Below are 22917 nucleotides of genomic sequence, written 5' to 3' on the forward strand. Positions count from 1 at the left end.
GGTTAAGGCAGAAATAAAACCAGTGAAAGGCAGATAATATGCTACAATAGGTTAAGGCAGAAATAAAACCAGTAAAAGGTAGATAATATGCTACAATAGGTTAAGGCAGAAATAAAACCAGTGAAAGGTAAATAATATGCTACAATAGGTTAAGGCAGAAATAAAACCAGTGAAAGGTAGATAATATGCTACAATAGGTTAAGGCAGAAATAAAACCAGTGAAAGGTAAATAATATGCTACAATAGGTTAAGGCAGAAATAAAACCAGTGAAAGGTAGATAATATGCTACAATAGGTTAAGGCAGAAATAAAACCAGTGAAAGGTAGATAATATGCTACAATAGGTTAAGGCAGAAATAAAACCAGTGAAAGGCAGATAATATGCTACAATAGGTTAAGGCAGAAATAAAACCAGTGAAAGGTAGATAATATGCTACAATAGGTTAAGGCAGAAATAAAACCAGTGAAAGGTAGATAATATGCTACAATAGGTTAAGGCAGAAATAAAAGCAGTGAAAGGTAGATAATATGCTACAATAGGTTAAGGCAGAAATAAAAGCAGTGAAAGGTAGATAATATGCTACAATAGGTTAAGGCAGAAATAAAAGCAGTGAAAGGTAGATAATATGCTACAATAGGTTAACGCAGAAATAAAACCAGTGAAAGGTAAATAATATGCTACAATAGGTTAAGGCAGAAATAAAACCAGTGAAAGGTAAATAATATGCTACAATAGGTTAAGGCAGAAAAAAAAACAGTAAAAGGTAGATAATATGCTACAATAGGTTAAGGCAGAAATAAAACCAGTGAAAGGTAAATAATATGCTACAATAGGTTAAGGCAGAAATAAAACCAGTGAAAGGTAGATAATATGCTACAATAGGTTAAGGCAGAAATAAAACCAGCGAAAGGTAGATAATATGCTACAATAGGTTAAGGCAGAAATAAAACCAGTGAAAGGTAGATAATATGCTACAATAGGTTAAGGCAGAAATAAAACCAGTGAAAGGTAGATAATATGCTACAATAGGTTAAGGCAGAAATAAAACCAGTAAAAGGTAGATAATATGCTACAATTGGTTAAGGAGGAGCAGACTGAAGAGCACCTGCCTAATTCTTTCTGGTGCTAATTACCATTACACTACTCAGGCTGCTGAAATAAGACTGAAAGAAAAGAGAATCTGACATAACACTAGTTATGTTGTGATGAAGCAAGCCTTCAACAGTGTAGCTGAAGGAATGCACACTTGACAATTCTATTAACTGCAAACATGCCGGGCAAAGACAAAGGTGAGGCTAAAATTCTATATATGTGCAGATTACAAGGGTAATGGAGATTCTGAGCAACCAGATATCTACTAAGGCAAGATGGCACCCTGGGGAACAACGAAAAGTACAGTTGTGTACACTTACCATAAATGTAGATGTTCGAGTGTATTCACTGTTGCAGTCATTACATTTGGGTTATCTGCTTGCAGGAGCTCTCAGTCGGCCTGATTAACAAAGTCTTGGGTCCTGCGTCGGTTGCTGTTCCTTCTTCCATGACGTCAGGTAATCAGGGGGTATAAAACATGCAGCCGACGCCATTACATCAGTTTTTCTTGCCCCAGATGTCAGGTGCCCCCCTAATGGGAAGCAATTAAATACAAAAGTAAAAAGATATACCTCCAACAAAAAAGCAAATACACCAAAAAGACTTTTAAGCATAGTAAAGGAAAGTAGAGGTATAGCCAAAAGAAGTTAGGGGGCTGGAGGGAGGGTAACCAGGACTGCAACAGTGAATACACTCGAACATCTACATTTATGGTAAGTGTACACAACTGTACTATGTTCTTCATGTTTCACTGTTGCAGTCATTACATTTGGGTAGATTCCCAAAGCTATGGTTGGGAGGAGGAATTTAGATAGCATTAGGGCCAGCTATAAGGCCCTGCAAGACTGCAGTGGCAAAGCCAGCTCTGGATTTAGAGAAAATTGGCAAATGATAATGCTTGGTGAAAGTATGTACAGAACTCCAGGTTGGCAACGTGTGGAAGTGAAATCTGTATCCCTGGGACACTATATTTAAAACCCATTTGTCCTGGGTAATGAGTTCCCAATTCTTTGCATGAAGAGCAATCTTTCCCCCCAAAGGGGCAGTCAGTTGATAAGTGCTTGGAAATTTTAAAAGGAAGTCATTGAGACAGTTTACCATGGGGGGGTCTTATTATTCCCAGATTTTGAAGTGGAGGCCCCCTGCTGCTTAGTTCTGTGTGTCCCCTGGGACTGAAACCTGGGGTTTTTGCTGTGCCTGGGTTTGGCTTGAGAAGACTTGGAAGGGGCTGGGAAGGACCAATTCTTAGAGGGCCAGTGCCTACTAAATCTAGGAGGCTGAACTTGCAAAAAATCTTTAACAGTTTGCATAGATTTAGCTTTATCTTCCATCTTTTTAAGAACTTCCTCAGCCTTGTTGCCAAACAGGCGGTCCTGATTTAAAGGAGCATCTAACAATTTAGCTCTACCATGATCAGGCTAAGATTGCTCCTTAAGCCAAGCATGCCTTCTGAGCACAGACCCAGTAACAGCAGCCCTGCAAGAGGCCTCTAATGAATCAAAACCACATTGTAAAGTATGTTTTCCAACTTGTTCAGCAGAATGCATTAAATCCTGTAATTGTTTATTTTCCACACAGTCAGGAATCAACATAATTTTCTGTTTAAGCGGTCCAATAACATATTGTTGATACTTTAACATATGAACTGGCAGTTTAAAGCCCTAATGGCCAAGGTTGCAGAAGTGTAAACCTTGTTACCCCATCTATCCCAGTCTATCCCCTGGAGTCTCTATCAGAAGAGGTTGGATTTTTAGCAGTAGAAGCCTTAATGCCCTTGGGCCCCTGTGAAATAGTCTCTGGATCTGCAATAGGATTTTTAAAAAGGAACTTGTGGGACTCAGGGACCCTGTAGTATCTGTCAGGTTTTCTGGGAGCAGGAGGCAGGGAATCAGGGGCCAAACCAGATTCCGAAAAAGCATCATCAACAATGTCTAGTACTGGAGGAATAGCTAAAGGCCTATGCTGAGGTAGTAGAAGGAAATCCCTAGGCCTCTTTTTTGAATCAGAAAAATCCTGGCTTTCCCAGTGGAAATGCTCCCTTAGAGTATGTAAGGTTTACCCAAAAGAAAACTCCTCAGGAGGGGAAGCAGAGGGAATGGAGTCCTCTGCATCAGAATCTTCATAAGTAGATAAGGGCAAATCCAGATCATCAGAAGAATCAGAAAAAACAGAATCCTGATCAGAAGATTCATAATAAACTTCAGTCCTAGGTCTCTTAGAAGGGCGGAGGGGTTGGCTACCCCTGATTAGAGTTATTACATCTTCAGCCATTCTTATCATTTGTTTTTCAGGCATAGAGGCCTGAGCATGTGGCCTGGGCGTCGTTTTTTTAGGCATGGATCGAGATTTAGGACTAAGTAAAGAAGGAGGCATTGGTTTAATATGCAAGTCCGTAGGCCTGAATACACCCTCAGAAGCCGGTGTCTGCACAGCGGCTCCAGACCCATCCAAGGTAGAGACATCCACGGGTTCCATAGTTGAAGCATCTCGCAGCATACCGGACTCTGAATGGGTCTCAGTAGAGGCCTGCGAATCAGAAGTAACGGGTATCAGGGACTGCGACTGGCTTAGGAGAAGCATCGTCGGCAGTTTTGGACCTCGGCGGCCTGTCTCTGTCTTTATCTTTGCATTTTTTCAGAATCCCGGTAGTCGGATGTCTAACCGACGACATTTCTGGATAATTAAACTGAGAACCGAAATATTTAGAGGCGGAAATTTACCAACAACGGATAGTGCGCTGATTAAATAAAGCACAAAACTGACAGCAAGGTACGTCGTGTTCAGGGCCTAGGCAAAGAATATAGTACGAATGAAAATCTTTATGAAGTATTTGCTTTCCACAAGAAATGCAATTATTAACTTTTACTGACATTGGTAAGGAACAAGAAAAAGTTTCCCCAACAGGGTACTTAGCTTTAGTTGAAGACTTCAGTTCTGAAACTCGAAAATGAAAATTTCACGAGTTGGTCGACCAGCACTTGCAAACTGCTTCTGCTTTGGGCACCACACTGCAAGAAAGACGGATCTAGTGGCATCGGCTGCATGTTTTATACCCCTGACAACCTGATGTCATGGAAGAAGGGACAGCAACCGATGCAGGACCCAAGACTTTGTTAATCAGGCTGACTGAGGGGTACCTGCAAGCAGATAACCCAAATGTAATGACTGCAACCGTGAAACACGAAGAACACTGAACTCTTCTCAAGCAATGTCACTGTGCTCACAGACTTGAATTAGCCAGCTTTACTGAAACTAAGCAAAAATGGTCAAATGGTGAAAAAACAAAGTAAAAAACAGGTTTCCATGAACATGTCTCCCAAAGAAACGTAAAATGTCTGAAGCTCTGATATGATTAAAAAACACAGACTGCACCCCACCCTCGGGGTGAAGTGGCTTGTGCCTCAACTCCCTATGGACCTCTGGACTACTTTCTTTAATATATTAAAAGAAAATGCCTCTAGTGGCTGTGACATCAGTAGCCCCCTACCAACCTTTGCATCTGCAGCCTGAATTCTAGTTTTCTGTGCCTCCTGTTCCTCATCCTGCTTGTGCATGTTACAAGTACAACGGGCAAACATTTTGACCTAAGCAAATAACTAAGTTTCTTTACAAGATTTTTATCTAAGCTATAAAGCCCAAATGTCTGTAAAAGCTGGATGATCAAATGGCTCACTGCAGTCCACAACAAGTGCAGAAGGTCTGTGATGCAGTAACGACCCAGATGAAGTACTGTTGGTCATATGCTTACACATTTCATCTTGTTCAGAAGTTATGCATGGACTACATTACTCAAATGCTTCGCCAAAATTAAAGAAAATGGCATGGCATGCTTCGATTTATGCTAGGAGTGATCAGCAAGGTACAGCAGAAGTGAAACTGGAAAGGGGATCAAGAACCAGGAAACGAAGAAGTATTTAAAGAAGAGAATAGCAGCCAAACGATGAATGTACTTACTTTCGATTTGGGAGTGGAGATCGTTGACTATGACTTGAAGCTGACCAATTGTCATATCTCTCAAGTCGGTGGGCTTCAAGCTTCTTTTCATCAAGCTTTCACTTATATGAGGCATATGCGGCAGCTAGATGTGAAAGGAAAGACAAACATTTGTTAAAACAATTGCTTGTGGAAACATTAAAAGCCTTTATTGATTTGTTGAGCATTTGTCATCTAAATAAAAAAAAAAAAAAGCTGTAACTAATGAGAAATCAACCCTGATTCTACCAAGTAAATCAAAACACTGACAAGTGTGGCTAGCATTTCTGGTGTTCTTTATATGTATAGGAGCTAGTACTGTCCACATAACAGTTTTGGGGAAACATGAAACTTCAAGGGCCTGGGTTTGACTCCCATTTTTAACAATTACTGTACTAGTTACTGACTGTATGCACATCTTACTTGGCACACGTAGCTATTTTTTGAATGAATCTAGTAACTTTGGTTAGGTTAAGTGACATATGAAGAATGCCATAGCACACAACCAGACGTAGATGAAAATCAAACCCAGGTCCCCAGTAAAGCATCCAGTATAACTCACTGTTCACCCAGAATTATGTTTATGTATATTTTGTGATATAATTTGGTCAGAATTGCCTAAATACCTGTGTGCTGATGCTTTACTTGTAACACCTGAGAAAGGAAATCTTCCAGGAAATGTATGATCTGACCATTACATACCGAGTCTCTTGTGTTTGGAATTGTGACAGTTCAACTTACAGCACAGTCACTCAAAAGATTAGTGGTTAAGGCTGAGCTACTCCAAAAGGTCAAACATTATATTTATAAGGCAGATAAAGCCAAATATATTAGATTGTAAGCTTATTATCTCAAGCATAGAAATCCTCAAGAGGTATTTATCTTGAATAAAAAGTCACCCGAATAACAATAAAAGCATGACAAGACACTACACTGTATTAGTGTCTTTTAACCTTGAGAAACCTTAAATACATAGTAGTACACTAAACAACAAAGTAAAATGTACATATACATTGTATCATAATTTTTTAAGAGGCAGGTTCCCCTGCTCTCTCCCAATATTGATTATTATCTAACTGGTTCCAAAATAATAAAAATAAAAAAAGGCTTAGTTTCCAAACAAATCCCAAATACAGTAGAGAGTCGATTATCTGACCTAATTGGGACCTACAGTAATTCAGATAATCAAACTGTTTGGATAATCAAACATATAATTGAACTGGATAAAAAACTTCTAAAATCTTGTTTTTTTCTGTACGCAGGACTGTACTTTTCAACCATTCAGTGATTCCAATGGACAATAACGAATATTTTTCACACACAAGCTGGCTACAAGCTCAAAAAAACATGCTCAAGCAAATACGTATAATGTTTACATATTCAGACTATGATTTTTCCAACCCCAAAACATTGGAAGGCTTGGTCTGACAATTTACTTTTTGGATAATCGACATTCGGATAATCAACTCTCTACTATACTCCTCTTTCTGCAGAGCTTGAATAAAATAGTTAGAGATTATGCAGTGTTTGAGATGGTGTGGGAGGGGGTTCCCTTTGCTATAGTAGCCCAGGTCACTTGGTTGAATATAAATGTTAAAGAACATATTTTGTCTTTATAGCTCGTGCTTAGTAATGTTGCTTATACGTGCATACTGATGATATTGAATTATATACTGTTTCACTTATTTCAGCAAGTATTAGAAGGTTAGTTATCCATATAAGAAAAGGAACCGTTTCTTTGTTTACTATTTATATGTGCTATTTCAATTCCCTTAAATTATTATGCAAAAAGTACAACTGTATAGGAACTTACCATAAGAACAGATGTTTGAGTAGATCATTGTTGAAGTGGTCACCAATGGGATTTTTTGACATTAAGTCCTGGCCATCCAGCCCAATTTCAAGTACTGAGGCAGGGCCATTTCCCTACTACCTGAGATATCACAATTTTTGCCAGTATAGAAAGAGAGATGTGCCATTTTAGAGCTTTCTTGAGTCATGAAGCAATCAGTCAATCAATCAATCAATCAATCAATCAATCAATCAATCAATCAATCGATTCATCCCTCCATCTATCTATTCATCTAAAAGTAGTGATAGGATGCCTGCCTCAGTCTTGGATGTCCAAGGTTGAAAGTGAAAGAGGGAGATGGTGGGAGGGAGAGTGTACTGAAAACAGTGATCTACTCAAACTGCTACTACCATTATGGGAAGCCATACACGACTGCAGTGTACAATGTTCTTCATTTAGATCATAAAGGCAGCAGTTATTGCTACTGAAATGATTACCAGGGCTTCAGGATAAAAGGGTGGGGGTTTTGATGGCGTAACTGGGTTGTAGCATTCTCTGTAAAATGGCTTTAGCAAACCTGGCCCCTGCTGTTGAAGTAGTATTCATTTTGTATCATTTTGAAAAAGCGTGTCCAGGTAGCTGCTTCTAAAATGCCTTGAGTGTTGACTTCCTTAAGGAATGCGACAGTTGTGGTGGCACCCATGGGCGCTTGACTGTTGATGTCCTTAAGAAATACTATAGTTGCGACTGTACCCCTGAGCCCTTGATGCCCTTAAGGAATACTACAGTTGTGGCTGTACCCCTAGGCCCTTGACTGTTGACGTCCTTAAGGAATGCTACAGTTATGGCTGTACCCCGGGCCCTTGACTGTTGACGTCCTTAAGGAATGCTACAGTTGTGGCTGTACCCCTGGGCCCTTGACTGTTGACGTCCTTAAGGAATGCTACAGTTGTGGCTGTACCCCTGGGTCCTTGACTGTTGACGTCCTTAAGGAATGCTACAGTTGTGGCTGTACCCCTGGGTCCTTGACTGTCGGCGTCCTTAAGGAATGTTATAGTTGTAGCTGTACCCCTGGGCCCTTGACTGTTGGCATCCTTAAGGAATGCTACAATTGTGGCTGTACCCCTGGGCCTTTTACTGTTGACGTCCTTAATGAATGCTATTGTTTTGGCTGTACCTCTGGTGCCTTGACTGATGGCTTCCTTAAGGAATAATGCAGTTATGGCTATACCCTGGTGTAATGAGCCTTAATAATACTCAGTGTCTTACCTCTGAAGAAGTAGCAGAAACAGATGCAATGGACTAACTATTTAGATTTAATCTACTTTCTTCTGCCCATCTCTCCTTTCCCGAAGTTAAGGAAACAAGCAGTCAGGCCTGGTCTCTTAGGATCTACAAATAATATCTAAGCTGTTTATTTATTTCCATGAAATGTAGAATTCTTTATATTTTGTTCTGTGGATTTGGGGAAAGAGAGTTAACTGAATAACTTGAGTTTTGAGGAACGCCACCACTATATTTGGCATAAAGAATGGATTAATTCTCACGCTCACCTTGTCCCTATGAAATATTAAGAAAGGTTCTTCACACACCAGAGCCTGAATCTCTGACATTCTCTAGCTAACATGATAACTACCAGCAGGACGGTTCATATCATAAGGAGAAGTAGTTATTTTTTTAACAGTCTTTTGTGTCATACACCCTTTAGGAAATGTTGGGCTGGTAATAGGCTAGCAGAGTTGAGTCCCAGACAGGCAGGCTGAAATGGCAGCAAGCTGTAACTTAATAAAGGTGTATGCAGATCTGCACAGAAGAGCTTATTCAGATATTGGAGGGTCCCAGACACCACTGTTGTGCTAAAGTCCTTCCAAGGTACCAGCAGAAAAACATCTTCCATTTGGAAAGACAGTACTTTCTTGTGGCCATTTTTCTCACCTCTTTAATAACATTCAGGACATTATCTGTGAAATGCACCTGAAAGACAAAAAGATTAAATAATATGCAGTGTATTCAGTCTGGAATATATGAGGGGACCCATGTCCTGAGTGATGAAATCCACCATTACTGACAGGGCATGATGTTTTCCCCTGACATTTCCTTGGGGAGGAAGAAAGTACAGTTGTGCTAGGAAGTTACCATAAATGTAGATGTTTAAGTAAATTTCCTACCTGCAAGAACCCAGACCAGCCAGTCTGACTTCCAAGAGCTGTACTTTCCTCCCAAGGCTTCATTTGACTACCTTCCACTGCCACATGAGGAGGTTGGCGGTATAAGAGGAGCATCCGCCAATGCCAGGTGATGTGGCAAAGTCTAGTGGACCAGGAAAAGACAGTCCCCCATATCACAGGTTCACGTCAGAAGTCTTCAATCTTCGTCTCTGAGAAGTATGACAAGGCAAAAGAGGGAGAGGTCTTAACAGAGAGATGAGAGGGAAGGTGAAATTGGATCAAATAGGAACCACTCTGATCCAGGATGCCAAGCAAAAAAGAGGAAAAGTGGGAGGGAACTTGTACTGTAACAGTGAATGTAATTGAACACCCACAATTATGTTAAGTTCCTAACACGACTGTACTTGAGACTATTCACTGCTGCTCTTAACATTTCCAAAGGAAAAGAGCAGAGCATGGAGGCAGAAGAGAACTTGTTACAACATTAAGCCTTGCAAGATAGCAGATGCAAATCAGAACCTTAGCCCTACAGGTACACCCCACACTGTAGTGCCTGGAGAGTCTATGTACAAAAATAGCTAGGGTCAGTTTCTCTATGAAGTATTTACTATCCCATGGTGCAGCAATCTCTTTTCTTGGTGCTTTAAAATGAGAAACCCCTTTCAGGAACTGGTTTACTAAAGTCTTTAAGCACAGAGGGGTGTCCATGGCATGCAGGATGAGAAGGAAAAAACAGGGGCCTTTATATATGCATAAGAAAAGCCAGTTTTGTACAGCTCCATTGTGATATGTGTGTTATTTGGATCTTGGTAGGTATATGATTCTGTAAAAGGAGCGTCTCCCATCCCATCTATTACTGATTTTCATGGAAAGGATAATGAGTCACTCCCAAGGTCAGGAAAATATCCAGTTTGGCCGTTATGATTGCATCTCTGTCATTTGCATATGATGTCCCTCTTAATCAACTGTGGGAGTGAGTGTGTGTGTATGTGGATGGGCATGGAGTGTTGCAATGCTTTGAACTGTATGATTCTGAAATCAGTGGACTAAATATACATTGCTGGTGCTATAATTTAATTACTTCTTTATTTGATGGCAAAAAAAGATATCTGAGGTCTGCACTGTTAATAAAGTGATGAATGTATGTGTGCTTGTGTGTGTCTGTGACTTTGCATGTTTGTGAGCATGTACATGCATCTGAATTTCTGTGTATGTTAGAAATATTGTGCATCTTTCTGCCTCTGCATCCATTTGTGTATATATATATATATATATATATATATATATATATATATATATATATATATATATACGTATGTGGATGTGTTTATAGGCACTTATGGGTGTCTATGTGTAGATATTACTTATATAACTTATATTTTGTATGCAAAATACTTCCTCCAACAACATATCCTAGAACAGGCAACTTTGATAAATTAGGTGGAGGAATTATTTAACATGAAAAAATATGTACATACTAATAATTAAAAAATACAAAACAATGGAAGAGACAGTCCATTATCCCAGAGCAATAATGCCCTCCACTGTAAGTTTTACTGGGAAATAACAGACCTTCCTAGAGTGGGGATGACTGACCTCACAACACTCCAGATGGTTCATTATTTCCCTGTAACAGACACCCTGGAGAGCATTTTTGCTTATTAAATGTTGCCCAGGATTGAGCAACAGTTAAAATGTTGCCCAGATTATATGCTTTACCTATTCTCATAACAAGTTATTAAAATAAACAATGCACAAACACGATCCAAAATCCACCACCAACACCACAACAAGCAGGACTATGGACTCACAGTTTAGTATCCACCAAGGATGAAGAAACGACAAAATATACAAAGTTTTATTGAAATTTCTCCACAAAAACAACTTTTCACTGTTAAGCACTTTCTCCCGGTCCAAATACCAGGCTTCATCAGGTTCTGATGAAGCCTGGTATTTGGACCAAGTTATTAAAAAATTTCAAAGAGCTTTTAAAGTTCTTTGAAAGCACTGACCCTTCTGATTTCCTGTTGTTGGGAATTCTATATGCAAGTATTATCTTTATGAAAGCTTTTTCACCTATGGTTTTTATGAGTAAAGATCTGGTTACAATGACAGTGACAGCACTGGTTGATTTGTAGAGGGTAATTAATTTCTCTGTGATTAAACCCAGATGCTAGGACTGGACACTATTCCAATTTAAGTAACTTAAATGTTGACCGGCTGAGGTGTACGGTCTCACTTTCAGGGAATCAGTTTGCTTTTAATAATGATATACAGTGGTGTTCGTGGGTGAGTGTGGGGAAATAAAGTTGCAGATTTTACTGACAATAACAACTTGCAGTGCGTTAGTATTTGGAGCTGATTTGAATGTTAAGACAGGTAATTCATGCTCAATTTTTGGCATTGACCTCTGGATGGAAATTGCTTTTGGAGCTTCCATTGGGAGTTTGTTTGTGTCTTTCGGCTTTTGCTGGTTAGGGGTCACCACAGCGGAACTCCGGTCCGCTAATGATTGGCAGTAGATTTTTACGTGCTGGCTTGCCGGGCCTAACGCACAACCTTCAACGAAGGAAGGACCATTCACGCATGTCGCCACACAGAAGATGCTGAGAATTGAACGGGCAACGTCTAACTGTGAGGCGACAACGCTACCGCAGCACCACCATGTATTTTGGAATATTTTGTTGTGAGAACTTGCTGTACTACCTCTATTTATGGAGACTGGAATATTTGTAGGCGATTTTTGTTGCATGAGGGCTTCCTGTGCTATTTACATTGAGAGGATGTTGGGAAATTTGTAGGTAATTTTTAATTGTATGAGGATTTCCTATGCTATTTACATTGAGAGAATGTTGGAATATTGTGGGCAATTTTTTTTTTGTTGTATGAGGACTTGACTTGCTGTGCTATTTGCATTGAGAGGATGCTAGAATATCTTTAGGCAATTTTTAGTTGCAAGAGGATTTCCTATGCTAGTTACATTGAGAGGACGTTGGAATATTTGTAAGTGATTTTTTTTTTTTTGTTGTATGATGACTTGCTGTTTTATGCACACTGTATGAGCAGAAAATGTTAGTTGTTGGTCCAGTATTAATTATGCATGCTAATTGTGCTGGCTAACTGGTGGAAGGGGAGAACCTTTTGGATCTTTTATAAAAAAAAGCAGAATTGTTCTTGAATTTTTGATTACTTTAGGCTAAAGTCTATTTGAAATTATTCTTGTAGTTTGTTTTGAAAGTTAAGATCATATAACTGTATAAAGTACAGTCTAAATTGGATATATATACTACGTTATTTCAATTACAGATCATACATATTCAGTATTTTATCTATACCTAACTGCAAAGCCTGATGTCATTTAATGTTATTTTATGTTTACTATGCATCATGGATGGTCATACTTTATATAAACTATGTATTTATACCTTAGTTGTTTATCTTGCTTGAAAAAGCCTGTCATCTTGCCTGAAAAAGGTCTTCAGACCAAAGTGCTCACCTGGTTAAGCAATTTAAAAAAAAAATAAATTAACAGGTCAGTTATGAAAATAAATAACATTAAGAGGTCAAAGACTAATTCCTGAAGTACTTAAGCTGTGAGTGTACCACTATCAGAATTACAGCAGTCAAGTTTCACAGTGAATATTCTATTGTGTAGCCAGTTATGCCTTGGAGTAGTTAATTCCTGGGGGGGGGGGGGTCCGATCAATTCGCTCAGACAGAATATAAAACATTGTGGGAATCAAACTCAGATCAACTTGCTCAAAGACAAGTAGTATGTAAATGGAAGTTGAAGTTATGAGAATCAAACTCAGATCAACAGAAATATAGAGGTGAACAAGGTCACTGTGGTCAAACCAATTAGCTAAGTGGTAAACTTTAATCATGTTTACTACTCATTAGCATAACAAAACAATTAAGAGACCCATCTTTTTAGGGAAGGGAATATACTTTTATTTCAGTCTGCAGTTAGATGACTGAGGAACCCAGCAGTGATTTGCAATGCTCTATCCAGGGAGGAGTACACAGTTGTGATGGGAAACTGAGCCTGACTTTAATGATTCAAAATCAGCTTTCACAGGGCACTGCCACTTCAAACTAGGAGAGTATTAGAGATATATTTATTATAATACAAAACGTGTTTCCATCATGTATAACACCAATAACAATTTTTGTACAGCTATTTGATATTTTGTATCAGATTTTTATGTTCTAAGGGACATAACAAAGCTTAGCTATAGCTGCATGTTCATTTTATAACTAATCTCCATGCAGCTCTCTTTGGTGATGAAGACAGTATAAATCCTTGTGAAAACATGGCCATTTGCATCCCTGTTACGTTCCTATACCTCTGTACCTTACTTTGTCACTAGAAACAATATTATCCTGTAATGACATCAGACTGTTACCATAGGAGCAGCTATGACACCCTAATAGGTAAAGAGACAAAACTAAAAAGAAAATACGTTGTTTTAAAACATGCCTCAGCAATGAATAAATATAGCAAACCAACAGTGTTTCTAACATAAAACAAGGTAAACTCTTGTCTAAATAATGCTTACTTGGAAGTTTTCCAGATAGTGACTGTATCAATATAAGGAAACATATGCTTTTAAACATAGCATGGTTAACGCAAAGATAGATGGAATAAATATTAGATGTCAGGAAAAGCATGATGAGTTACATGATTGCTCAGAGGTACCGAATGGTTTACTTCTCAAAACCATAACATGCATCACCAGTTCCTACATAATCAGAACTTACTACAGAACACAGAAGGCTTCACTTTACAGATGGCTCACCCCATCTGGCTACAGCTAAGGCTGAAAGATGGATTACACGTGGTATTTTTAACATGTATATGCATTTGGAATGCAATGGCTTACAGGAAAATGGCTGTGTGATTACAAAATAAATATTTTAGTGAATTTTAAAAAGGTCATTTTCTTTAAAATGCACATCAGAACATCATTATTTCTGACATCTGTACACCACTGGAGACCACCTTAACAGCATCACACAACATACATTATGGATAAACTGTTAAATTAATAAAATATTTCCTCAGAGTTCTGGAGTTAAGTGTAATATTATAAAAAGAACAATGAAATAATTTAAATATAAAAGTTAATTTTAAAGTGCATAAGAAAATATTAGAAAAGAAACAGTTGTGATAGCCTGTTGAAGGGGAAGTAAAAGGTCATAAGTCAGTTCTAAAGTTACTAGCACATGGTAGTTAATTAGAACTGACAATCAGATATGATACTGTTCATGTACTATGCAGAAAGCAAAAGCGTACATCATGTCAAAGTACTCTCAGTCTGCAAGGCTACAAGAAATTTAAATGAAAGCTTGTTTATTTTCCTAAGTGAACAGAATCTGTTCCCATGGTCATATACTCAAAAGATTTCATTCATATGTTCATCTCTACTGTACTTCAGGCATCTATATTTGAATGAATGAACACACATCTCCTATGTAACAGGAAAGAAAAAAGAATATCTCTTTATTAAGAGCAATATCCATTCTATCAGCAAACTGCAGAGATTTGAACAAGTTAAGAGAAAAAGGTATTCAAACCCATCTAATTCACCACGTTTTGCAGCTAGCTTTGTGTATTCATTTGTTAACCAGATAAACCTGGCTAAACAAAAGTCTTTTTGTAGGTAGTGACACAGGAACACTGTCTGGTTAAATGACTGATCAGCATCACAGAATAGGCAAATGGAGGCTAAGGGAATCAAAACCTGAGCAAGAGGATGAATTGTTAGAGGATAAATGCTGCACCATATTCTTCCTTCAGTCATGTTAAGTCTAAATTCTTTGCAGTGCCATATGACTCCTTTGTTGCAAATACTTTTCAGCCAGCCATCCCAGTTCCTCATGAATACTCCCTCTTTGATACAACTGGCCACCGTATCTAACCATCATTTCCATTACTTCACCAACATCACACTAAAAGCATGCCACAGTTGCTCCATCGTTTGCATACTTCACCAACATCACACTAAAAGCATGCCACAGTTGCTCCATCGTTTCCATACTTTACCAACATCACACTAAAAGCATGCCACAGTTGCTCCATCGTTTCCATACTTTACCAACATCACACTAAAAGCATGCCACAGTTGCTCCATCGTTTCCATACTTCACCAACATCACACTAAAAGCATGCCACAGTTGCTCCATCGTTTCCATACTTTACCAACATCACACTAAAAGCATGCCACAGTTGCTTCATCGTTTCCATACTTTACCAACATCACACTAAAAGCATGCCACAGTTGCTCCATTGTTTCCATTACTTCACCAACATCACACTAAAAGCAAGCCACAGTTGCTCCATCGTTTCCATACTTTACCAACATCACACTAAAAGCATGCACAGTTGCTCCATCGTTTCCATTACTTCACCAACATCACACTAAAAGCATGCTACAGTTGCTCCATCGTTTCCATTACTTCACCAACATCACACTAAAAGCATGCCACAGTTGCTCCATCGTTTCCATACTTTACCAACATCACACTAAAAGCATGCCACAGTTGCTCCATCGTTTCCATACTTCACCAACATCACAGTAAAAGCATGCCACAGTTGCTCCATCGTTTCCATACTTTACCAACATCACACTAAAAGCATGCCACAGTTGCTCCATCGTTTCCATACTTTACCAACATCACACTAAAAGCATGCCACAGTTGCTCCATCATTTCCATACTTTACCAACATCACACTAAAAGCATGCCACAGTTGCTCCATCGTTTCCATACTTTACCAACATCACACTAAAAGCATGCCACAGTTGCTCCATCGTTTCCATACTTCACAAACATCACACTAAAAGCATGCCACAGTTGCTCCATCGTTTCCATACTTTACCAACATCACACTAAAAGCATGCCACAGTTGCTCCATCATTTCCATACTTTACCAACATCACACTAAAAGCATGCCACAGTTGCTCCATCGTTTCCATTACTTCACCAACATCACACTAAAAGCATGCCACAGTTGCTCCATCGTTTCCATACTTTACCAACATCACACTAAAAGCATGCCACAGTTGCTCCATCGTTTCCATTACTTCACCAACATCACACTAAAAGCATGCCACAGTTGCTCCATTGTTTCCATTACTTCACCAACATCACACTAAAGGCATGCCACAGTTGCTCCATCGTTTCCATACTTTACCAACATCACACTAAAAGCATGCCACAGTTGCTCCATCGTTTCCACACTTCACCAACATCACAGTAAAAGCATGCCACAGTTGCTCCATCGTTTCCATACTTTACCAACATCACACTAAAAGCATGACACAGTTGCTCCATCGTTTCCATACTTTACCAACATCACACTAAAAGCATGCCACAGTTGCTCCATCGTTTCCATACTTTACCAACATCACACTAAAAGCATGCCACAGTTGCTCCATCGTTTCCATACTTTACCAACATCACACTAAAAGCATGCCACAGTTGCTCCATCATTTCCATACTTCACCAACATCACACTAAAAGCATGCCACAGTTGCTCCATCGTTTCCATACTTTACCAACATCACACTAAAAGCATGCCACAGTTGCTCCATCGTTTCCATACTTTACCAACATCACACTAAAAGCATGCCACAGTTGCTCCATCGTTTCCATACTTCACCAACATCACACTAAAAGCATGCCACAGTTGCTCCATCGTTTCCATACTTCACCAACATCACACTAAAAGCATGCCACAGTTGCTCCATCATTTCCATACTTCACCAACATCACACTAAAAGCATGCCACAGTTGCTCCATCGTTTCCATACTTCACTAACATCACACTAAAAGCATGCCACAGTTGCTCACAGGTTAGCCTGCTCCACTTATTTTGATGCTCATTTCTTTTCATCCTATCAGTTTCTCTTTTAATGACCACTGTGTTCTCCATACCCATCATCACATTGCATGGTCATCATGCTGTACTATGTATTCCATGCCTTTCTCCTTTATCCGCAATACCCTCAGGGCCTCATACCTCATTTCATAACATTAGAGTTTCTGTCTTATAACCATCTTGATGAAGCATGTTTGCACACATTGTACTAACTTAATATATTTGCTGACCTATGGCTCCAGAACTGGGCACAGTACTGCACATATGGCCCCATTAGAGACATATACAATGCTAGACACAGCAGATTCCCTGAAATCAACTCGCTTTGTACTCTGTATCCTGCCATGCTGTATCAGTCTTCTACAACTCCTCAACTTATTAAGAGTCAGACTTTTTTATGACTTACTAAACCCTTTTCTTAGTCTGTTTTCTCCAGCATTAAGTTCTCCCACAACATAAAGCACCTGCCCAGATTTTTGTTGCCGAAATGTTTAATACTTCATTTACTGTTATTAAAGCCGAGCTGCCATTTCTGCCTACATCCACTACATATGTAGACTCTACAATCCTTGCATCTGCTTTTCTTTTCTCTACCTCTCTGCCACTGATGAACACATTTACTTTTTCTTTCATTGTAAAAAGTTCACATAAGTGCGAGCCCTGACACAGAACTCTGTGGACCTCTACTTTCAGATATAAATAGCTGCACCCTATTCTTCCTTCACTGATGTCATGTTATCACTCAGTTAGCCCTTCTTGTAACAAACATGTTTTTACAATGTAGCAAACAGTTTGCTACAAGCTGTTTTTTTGTTTTTGGTCCTGATGTATGGACAGGGCTTTTTCTTTTTTTTGCTCCTCATCTTAAAGGTTGGGGGGGGGTGTCACTGAAATGGCTAGCTATGTCTCTTTCAACTAGCATGATTGTTTGACATGTAAAACCATTCCAGGCTGCCAACTCTACCCTTTATCCCTTCATATTGTAATTCACTATTTATTCTTGTATCCTGTCAGATTCACAGTTTTGGACTACGCAAAAAATTAAAGTGAGCAGAGGGCAGGAAGGAAGGCTGTATCATGTACATGGATTTTTTTTTTTTTTTTTACAGAACTAGCATTTATTTATCTTTAGTTTGATTACTGGTTAAGTTGACTGGTACATGAACCTTTTTAGCCACAACCTAACCAAAAAAGCAAAGACAACGGGCAGATTCATGAAGTTACCACTACATGTATACCTCTTGAAGTACCCTTTTGGTATTCAATAGCTGCCCTGTCACAGTACTGCACTGTGGACTAGCACAAAGCCATGCAGAATCATACAGGGCTGGTCTTGTGACAGTACTAAACTGTTGGCTAGCACGAAGCAATGCAGAACCATACAGGGCTGGTCCCGTCACAGTACTGTACTGTGGGCTAGCACAAAGCCATGCAGAATCATAAAGGGCTGGTCCCGTCACAGTACTGCACTGTAGGCTAGCACAAAGCCATGCAGAACCATAAAGGGCTGGTCCTGTCACAGTGCTGCACTGTGGGGTAGCAAGAAGCCATGCAGAACCATACAGGGCTGGCACTGTCACAGTACTGCACTGTGGGCTAGCACGAAGCCATGCAGCCCGTCACAGTACTGCACTGTAGGCTAGCACAAAGCCATGCAGAACCATAAAGGGCTGGTCCTGTCACAGTGCTGCACTGTGGGGTAGCAAGAAGCCATGCAGAACCATACAGGGCTGGCACTGTCACAGTACTGCACTGTGGGCTAGCACGAAGCCATGCAGAACCATACAGGGCTGGCCTTGTGATAGTAGTAAACTGTGGGCTAGCACAAAGCAATGCAGAACCATACAGGGCTGGTCCTGTCACAGTATTGCACTGTAAGCTAGCACAAAGCCATGCAGAACCATAAAGGGCTGGCCTTGTGATAGTACTAAACTGTGGGCTAGCACAAAGCCATGCAGAACCATATAGGGTTGGTCCTGTCACTGTACTGCACAGTGGGCTAGCACAAAGCCATGCAGAACCATATAGGGATATCTCATCTGTGAAGTGCCTTAATGTCACTGGAATAAGTACAAGGATCAAAGGGTGGGGGTGGGGGAGCCTTAGACAAAAGGGATAAGTCATCTGTGAAGGGCCTTAACAGCACTGACATCAGCATGTGGATTTGGGGGAAGTGGAGGGAATCAGTAGATACCAGAGATACTTTGAACTTAAATGCCATAATGGCATGGACATCACAACAGGTATTTGGGTTGGGGGATACATTAGACATTAGGCATTCTACATGTGCTATAATGGCACATAAATTATTATGATGCTCAAGGGGTGGGGTTAAACTCTAGTCACCAGGGCAACTACAAGTGTGCCATAACAGCACTTAAACTATTATGGTGATCAGGGGTGGGGGACAGGTACAGGAATTGTGGTGTGTGCGTTTGTGTTTATGCTTGAAAGAGTGCTTGTCTGTATTGAAGAGTGACTTTGGGTGGGAATGCCAATGTCTACATAAATAGCAATTTACCACCGTGGCATGCAGATCAGCAATGATCTGCATTTGTGGGTATTAACTGCAATTCAGAGACACGCAAATTTGCCAATAATGGGGTCTTACCTCATCATGGCTAACTTGTTTCTGAATTGCAAATTAACTCATCAAGGGATTAGGGTCTTTTTAACAGCAGTCATGCAGCTGTCACTAAGCACTTTCATGAATCTCCAGGAATGAGCTCAACAATTGATATGATAATGATAAAAACAAGCCATATAGATACAATACAGTGATCAATATAGATGAACATTAAACACTTACATTATTCAATGATAACAGCAAACCAAGAACCAAAATAGGTATAAAACAACTAAATACACACAGTATCTATTGCAGCACAGCTGAGGTGAGACAGTCAGCCAAGTAAAACCCAAAGTAACGCTTATTAAAAGGTTAAGCACTTTCATTCCAAATATGTCTGAGGTTAACAGCCAAAAGGAATAAGGTTTTCCAGGAAAAGAATTTTAGACATGGAGATGCAGTTCATTCAAATGGGAGCCAAGTGAACTTTTCCAACATGAAATAAATGCACAATGGAAGAATGTAATTGCTAATTGAAAGAGTCAGAAGGAATTTCCTTCTAAAAAGGTCTTCAGTGTTTTGGGGATCCAAACAGCAGATATCCTACCCATTGTGAAAATTAATGTCAGCAGGTCAGATGCACCTCAATCAATGAACAGCTATGGCATGAATAACGCACCATAGCTAGGGCAGTGCAAAGGCTGCAAGTTGTCCCTGGTGCAAGCTCTTAGGAGGTGTGACTCTTACCACAGAAGAGACGTTGATCAGGTGTGAGTAAAGTTTAATACTAGTGTTTGACATGCTGTATAGAATCCTTAAATCTAATACAAGAGTTTGATTTTTTTTTGGAATGCTCACAACAAGCCTAGTTTTGGAATCATAGACGTATGTTTGCTCTTTTTAAGTTTAACTGCAAGCAGAAACAGCAGAAGTGAAGGAACTGTAAAGTTAGTCAAATGGAGTACTGCATTGCTTGACCTGTAGACTAGCTATAACCTCTCAGATAATAAAGTAATCTTCAAGAGTCTTGTGACTATGATGCTTATGCAAACCATTAAACTTTAAACATCTTTTACATGATTTTATGTTATGCACAGTGTTAAAGGACAGAACATTGGAACAGATTATGCCCTGCCTTGGAGTATTCCGTCCACTCCAGTGTTAGTGCATGTGAGGCATGTAAGTGGTAGGGTTGTGGGAGCACATATCCCCTTCTCTTAGTGGGTGCAGGGATGCAAACACTTAAAAAGTGCAACAGTGAATTACCTCTCTCTTACCCTTAACATGTGTGAACGTTTTACCTGTACATCACCATCTCTATTACAATCCTATGCTTCTGCAACACCAATAATATCAATATTTCCTTCAAGTAATGCTATCACATTAATCAGTTCCACTAAACTGTCCTTTAACACTCATCTGACTGTTTTTTTCTAGGGGGAGTATTTGATTAGCACAATGCCATGTGATACTGCATATACAATGAAAGCACCCCTTGACTGAAGGAGCTCACTCTAAGGCCTTCCCCCTTCCCATGAGATGCAATGACGTCCCCCTTTAAGTAGTGTAAGAACTGACAGTACAAGTCGCAATGAAATGTAAAACAATTAACTGTGATTCAAACAGAAAAACAGCAAACTGCATAATTCACTGTTACACTTTTTAAGCAATCCCACCAATGCAGCCACTAAGATAGGGGGCTGTGTCCTCATAACCTTTTTAATTACATCTACTAGCTCTTGAGTTATGGGAATACTCTTGAGACACAGCAAACCTTGCACACTTGTAGTTCCACATCTCTGAGATACAGCAAACTTTGTAAACTTGTAGTTCCACATCTCAGAAATACAGCAAACCTTGTACACTTGTAGTTCCACATCTCTGAGACACAGCAAATCTTGTACACTTGTAGTTCCACATCTCTGAGATACAGCAAACTTTGTACACTTGTAGTTCCACATCTCTGAGACACATCAAATCTTGTACACTTGTAGTTCCACATCTCAGAGATACAGCAAACCTTGTACACTTGTAGTTCCACATCTCTGAGACACAACAAACCTTGTACACTTGTAGTTCCACATCTCTGAGACACATCAAATCTTGCACACTTGTAGTTCCACATCTCTGAGACACAGCAAACCTTATACACTTGTAGTTCCACATCTCTGAGATACAGCAAACTTTGTAAATTTGTAGTTCCACATCTCTGAGACACAGCAAACCTTGTACACTTGTAGTTCCACATCTCTGAGATACAGCAAACTTTGTAAACTTGTAGTTCCACATCTCTGAGACACATCAAATCTTGTACACTTGTAGTTCCACATCTCTGAGACACAGCAAACCTTATACACTTGTAGTTCCACATCTCTGAGATACAGCAAACTTTGTAAACTTGTAGTTCCACATCTCAGAAATACAGCAAACCTTATACACTTGTAGTTCCACATCTCTGAGACACAGCAAACCTTGCACACTTGTAGTTCCACATCTCTGAGATACAGCAAACTTTGTAAACTTGTAGTTCCACATCTCAGAAATACAGCAAACCTTGTACACTTGTAGTTCCACATCTCTGAGACACAGCAAACCTTGTACACTTGTAGTTCCACATCTCTGAGATACAGCAAACTTTGTACACTTGTAGTTCCACATCTCAGAGATACAGCAAACGTTGTAAACTTGTAGTTCTACATCTCTGAGACACAGCAAACCTTGTACACTTACAGTTCCACATCTCTGAGATACAGAAAACCTTGTAGCACATCTCTGAGATACAGCAAACCTTGTACTCTTGTAGTTCCACATCTCAGAGATACAGCAAATCTTGTACACTTGTAGTTTTGTATCTCTGAGGCTCACAGTTAAAGTTGTCACACTTTCAAAGACACATATCATGATTTCAAAGTTGTTCATATTAAGTAGTGGGGTATAAGAGCTGTAGTCCCCATCATGAAGTTATGGAAAATATCCCTCTACAAAAACTTTTTTCTAAAATGTCAAAAGCCATTTCACTTTAAATTTGGGATGGGATTTGAATAATTTATTCTTGTTATGTCAGACAGAGGTCCATCTTTTTTCCATTCCTTTTACACACAAGGATAACAGTTAATACTTTCCAATCACCAGTTTCTCTTCAGATATGAAAAAAATAAAATATAGCCCTACCAGCTTTTCTGACAGACTATAAAAATATTGATGTAAATCTTCAGATACTTGAAACTGCTTAACCATTTAACTTTCTTAATATAACAACCACTGTTTAATATCACACCTTAATATTAAGGTACACCATAAAGTGCTTATATTTCTGAGCTTCTAGAATTTGCATTAACTCATAATTATTTTAGGTATAAACAGGGCTTTTATTTACAAAGACAAAGGACAACAATGGGAGCTTGTTTTGCCCCGACTAATGCCAAGCTTACCATGGGAAGG

The 22917-nt window shown here is 39.4% G+C and overlaps 1 protein-coding gene across 6 annotated transcripts in view; it reads right to left on the reverse strand.

The window, feature by feature from the left end:
• Window positions 1-22917, reverse strand: part of LOC122801016 (schwannomin-interacting protein 1) — a 1488345-nt gene that overhangs the window by 52559 nt on the left and 1412869 nt on the right. For all 6 annotated transcript variants that reach the window (XM_044070470.1, XM_044070472.1, XM_044070469.1 and 3 more), the window contains one exon: window positions 5048-5171. In XM_044070470.1, the coding sequence (XP_043926405.1) occupies window positions 5048-5171 (124 nt within the window). The remainder of the gene's footprint in view (window positions 1-5047; window positions 5172-22917) is intronic.

Source organism: Protopterus annectens, chromosome 4.part1 (genome assembly GCF_019279795.1).
Source record: "Protopterus annectens isolate FY-2018-M chromosome 4.part1, PAN1.0, whole genome shotgun sequence".
Taxonomy (NCBI): Eukaryota; Metazoa; Chordata; order Ceratodontiformes; family Protopteridae; genus Protopterus; species Protopterus annectens.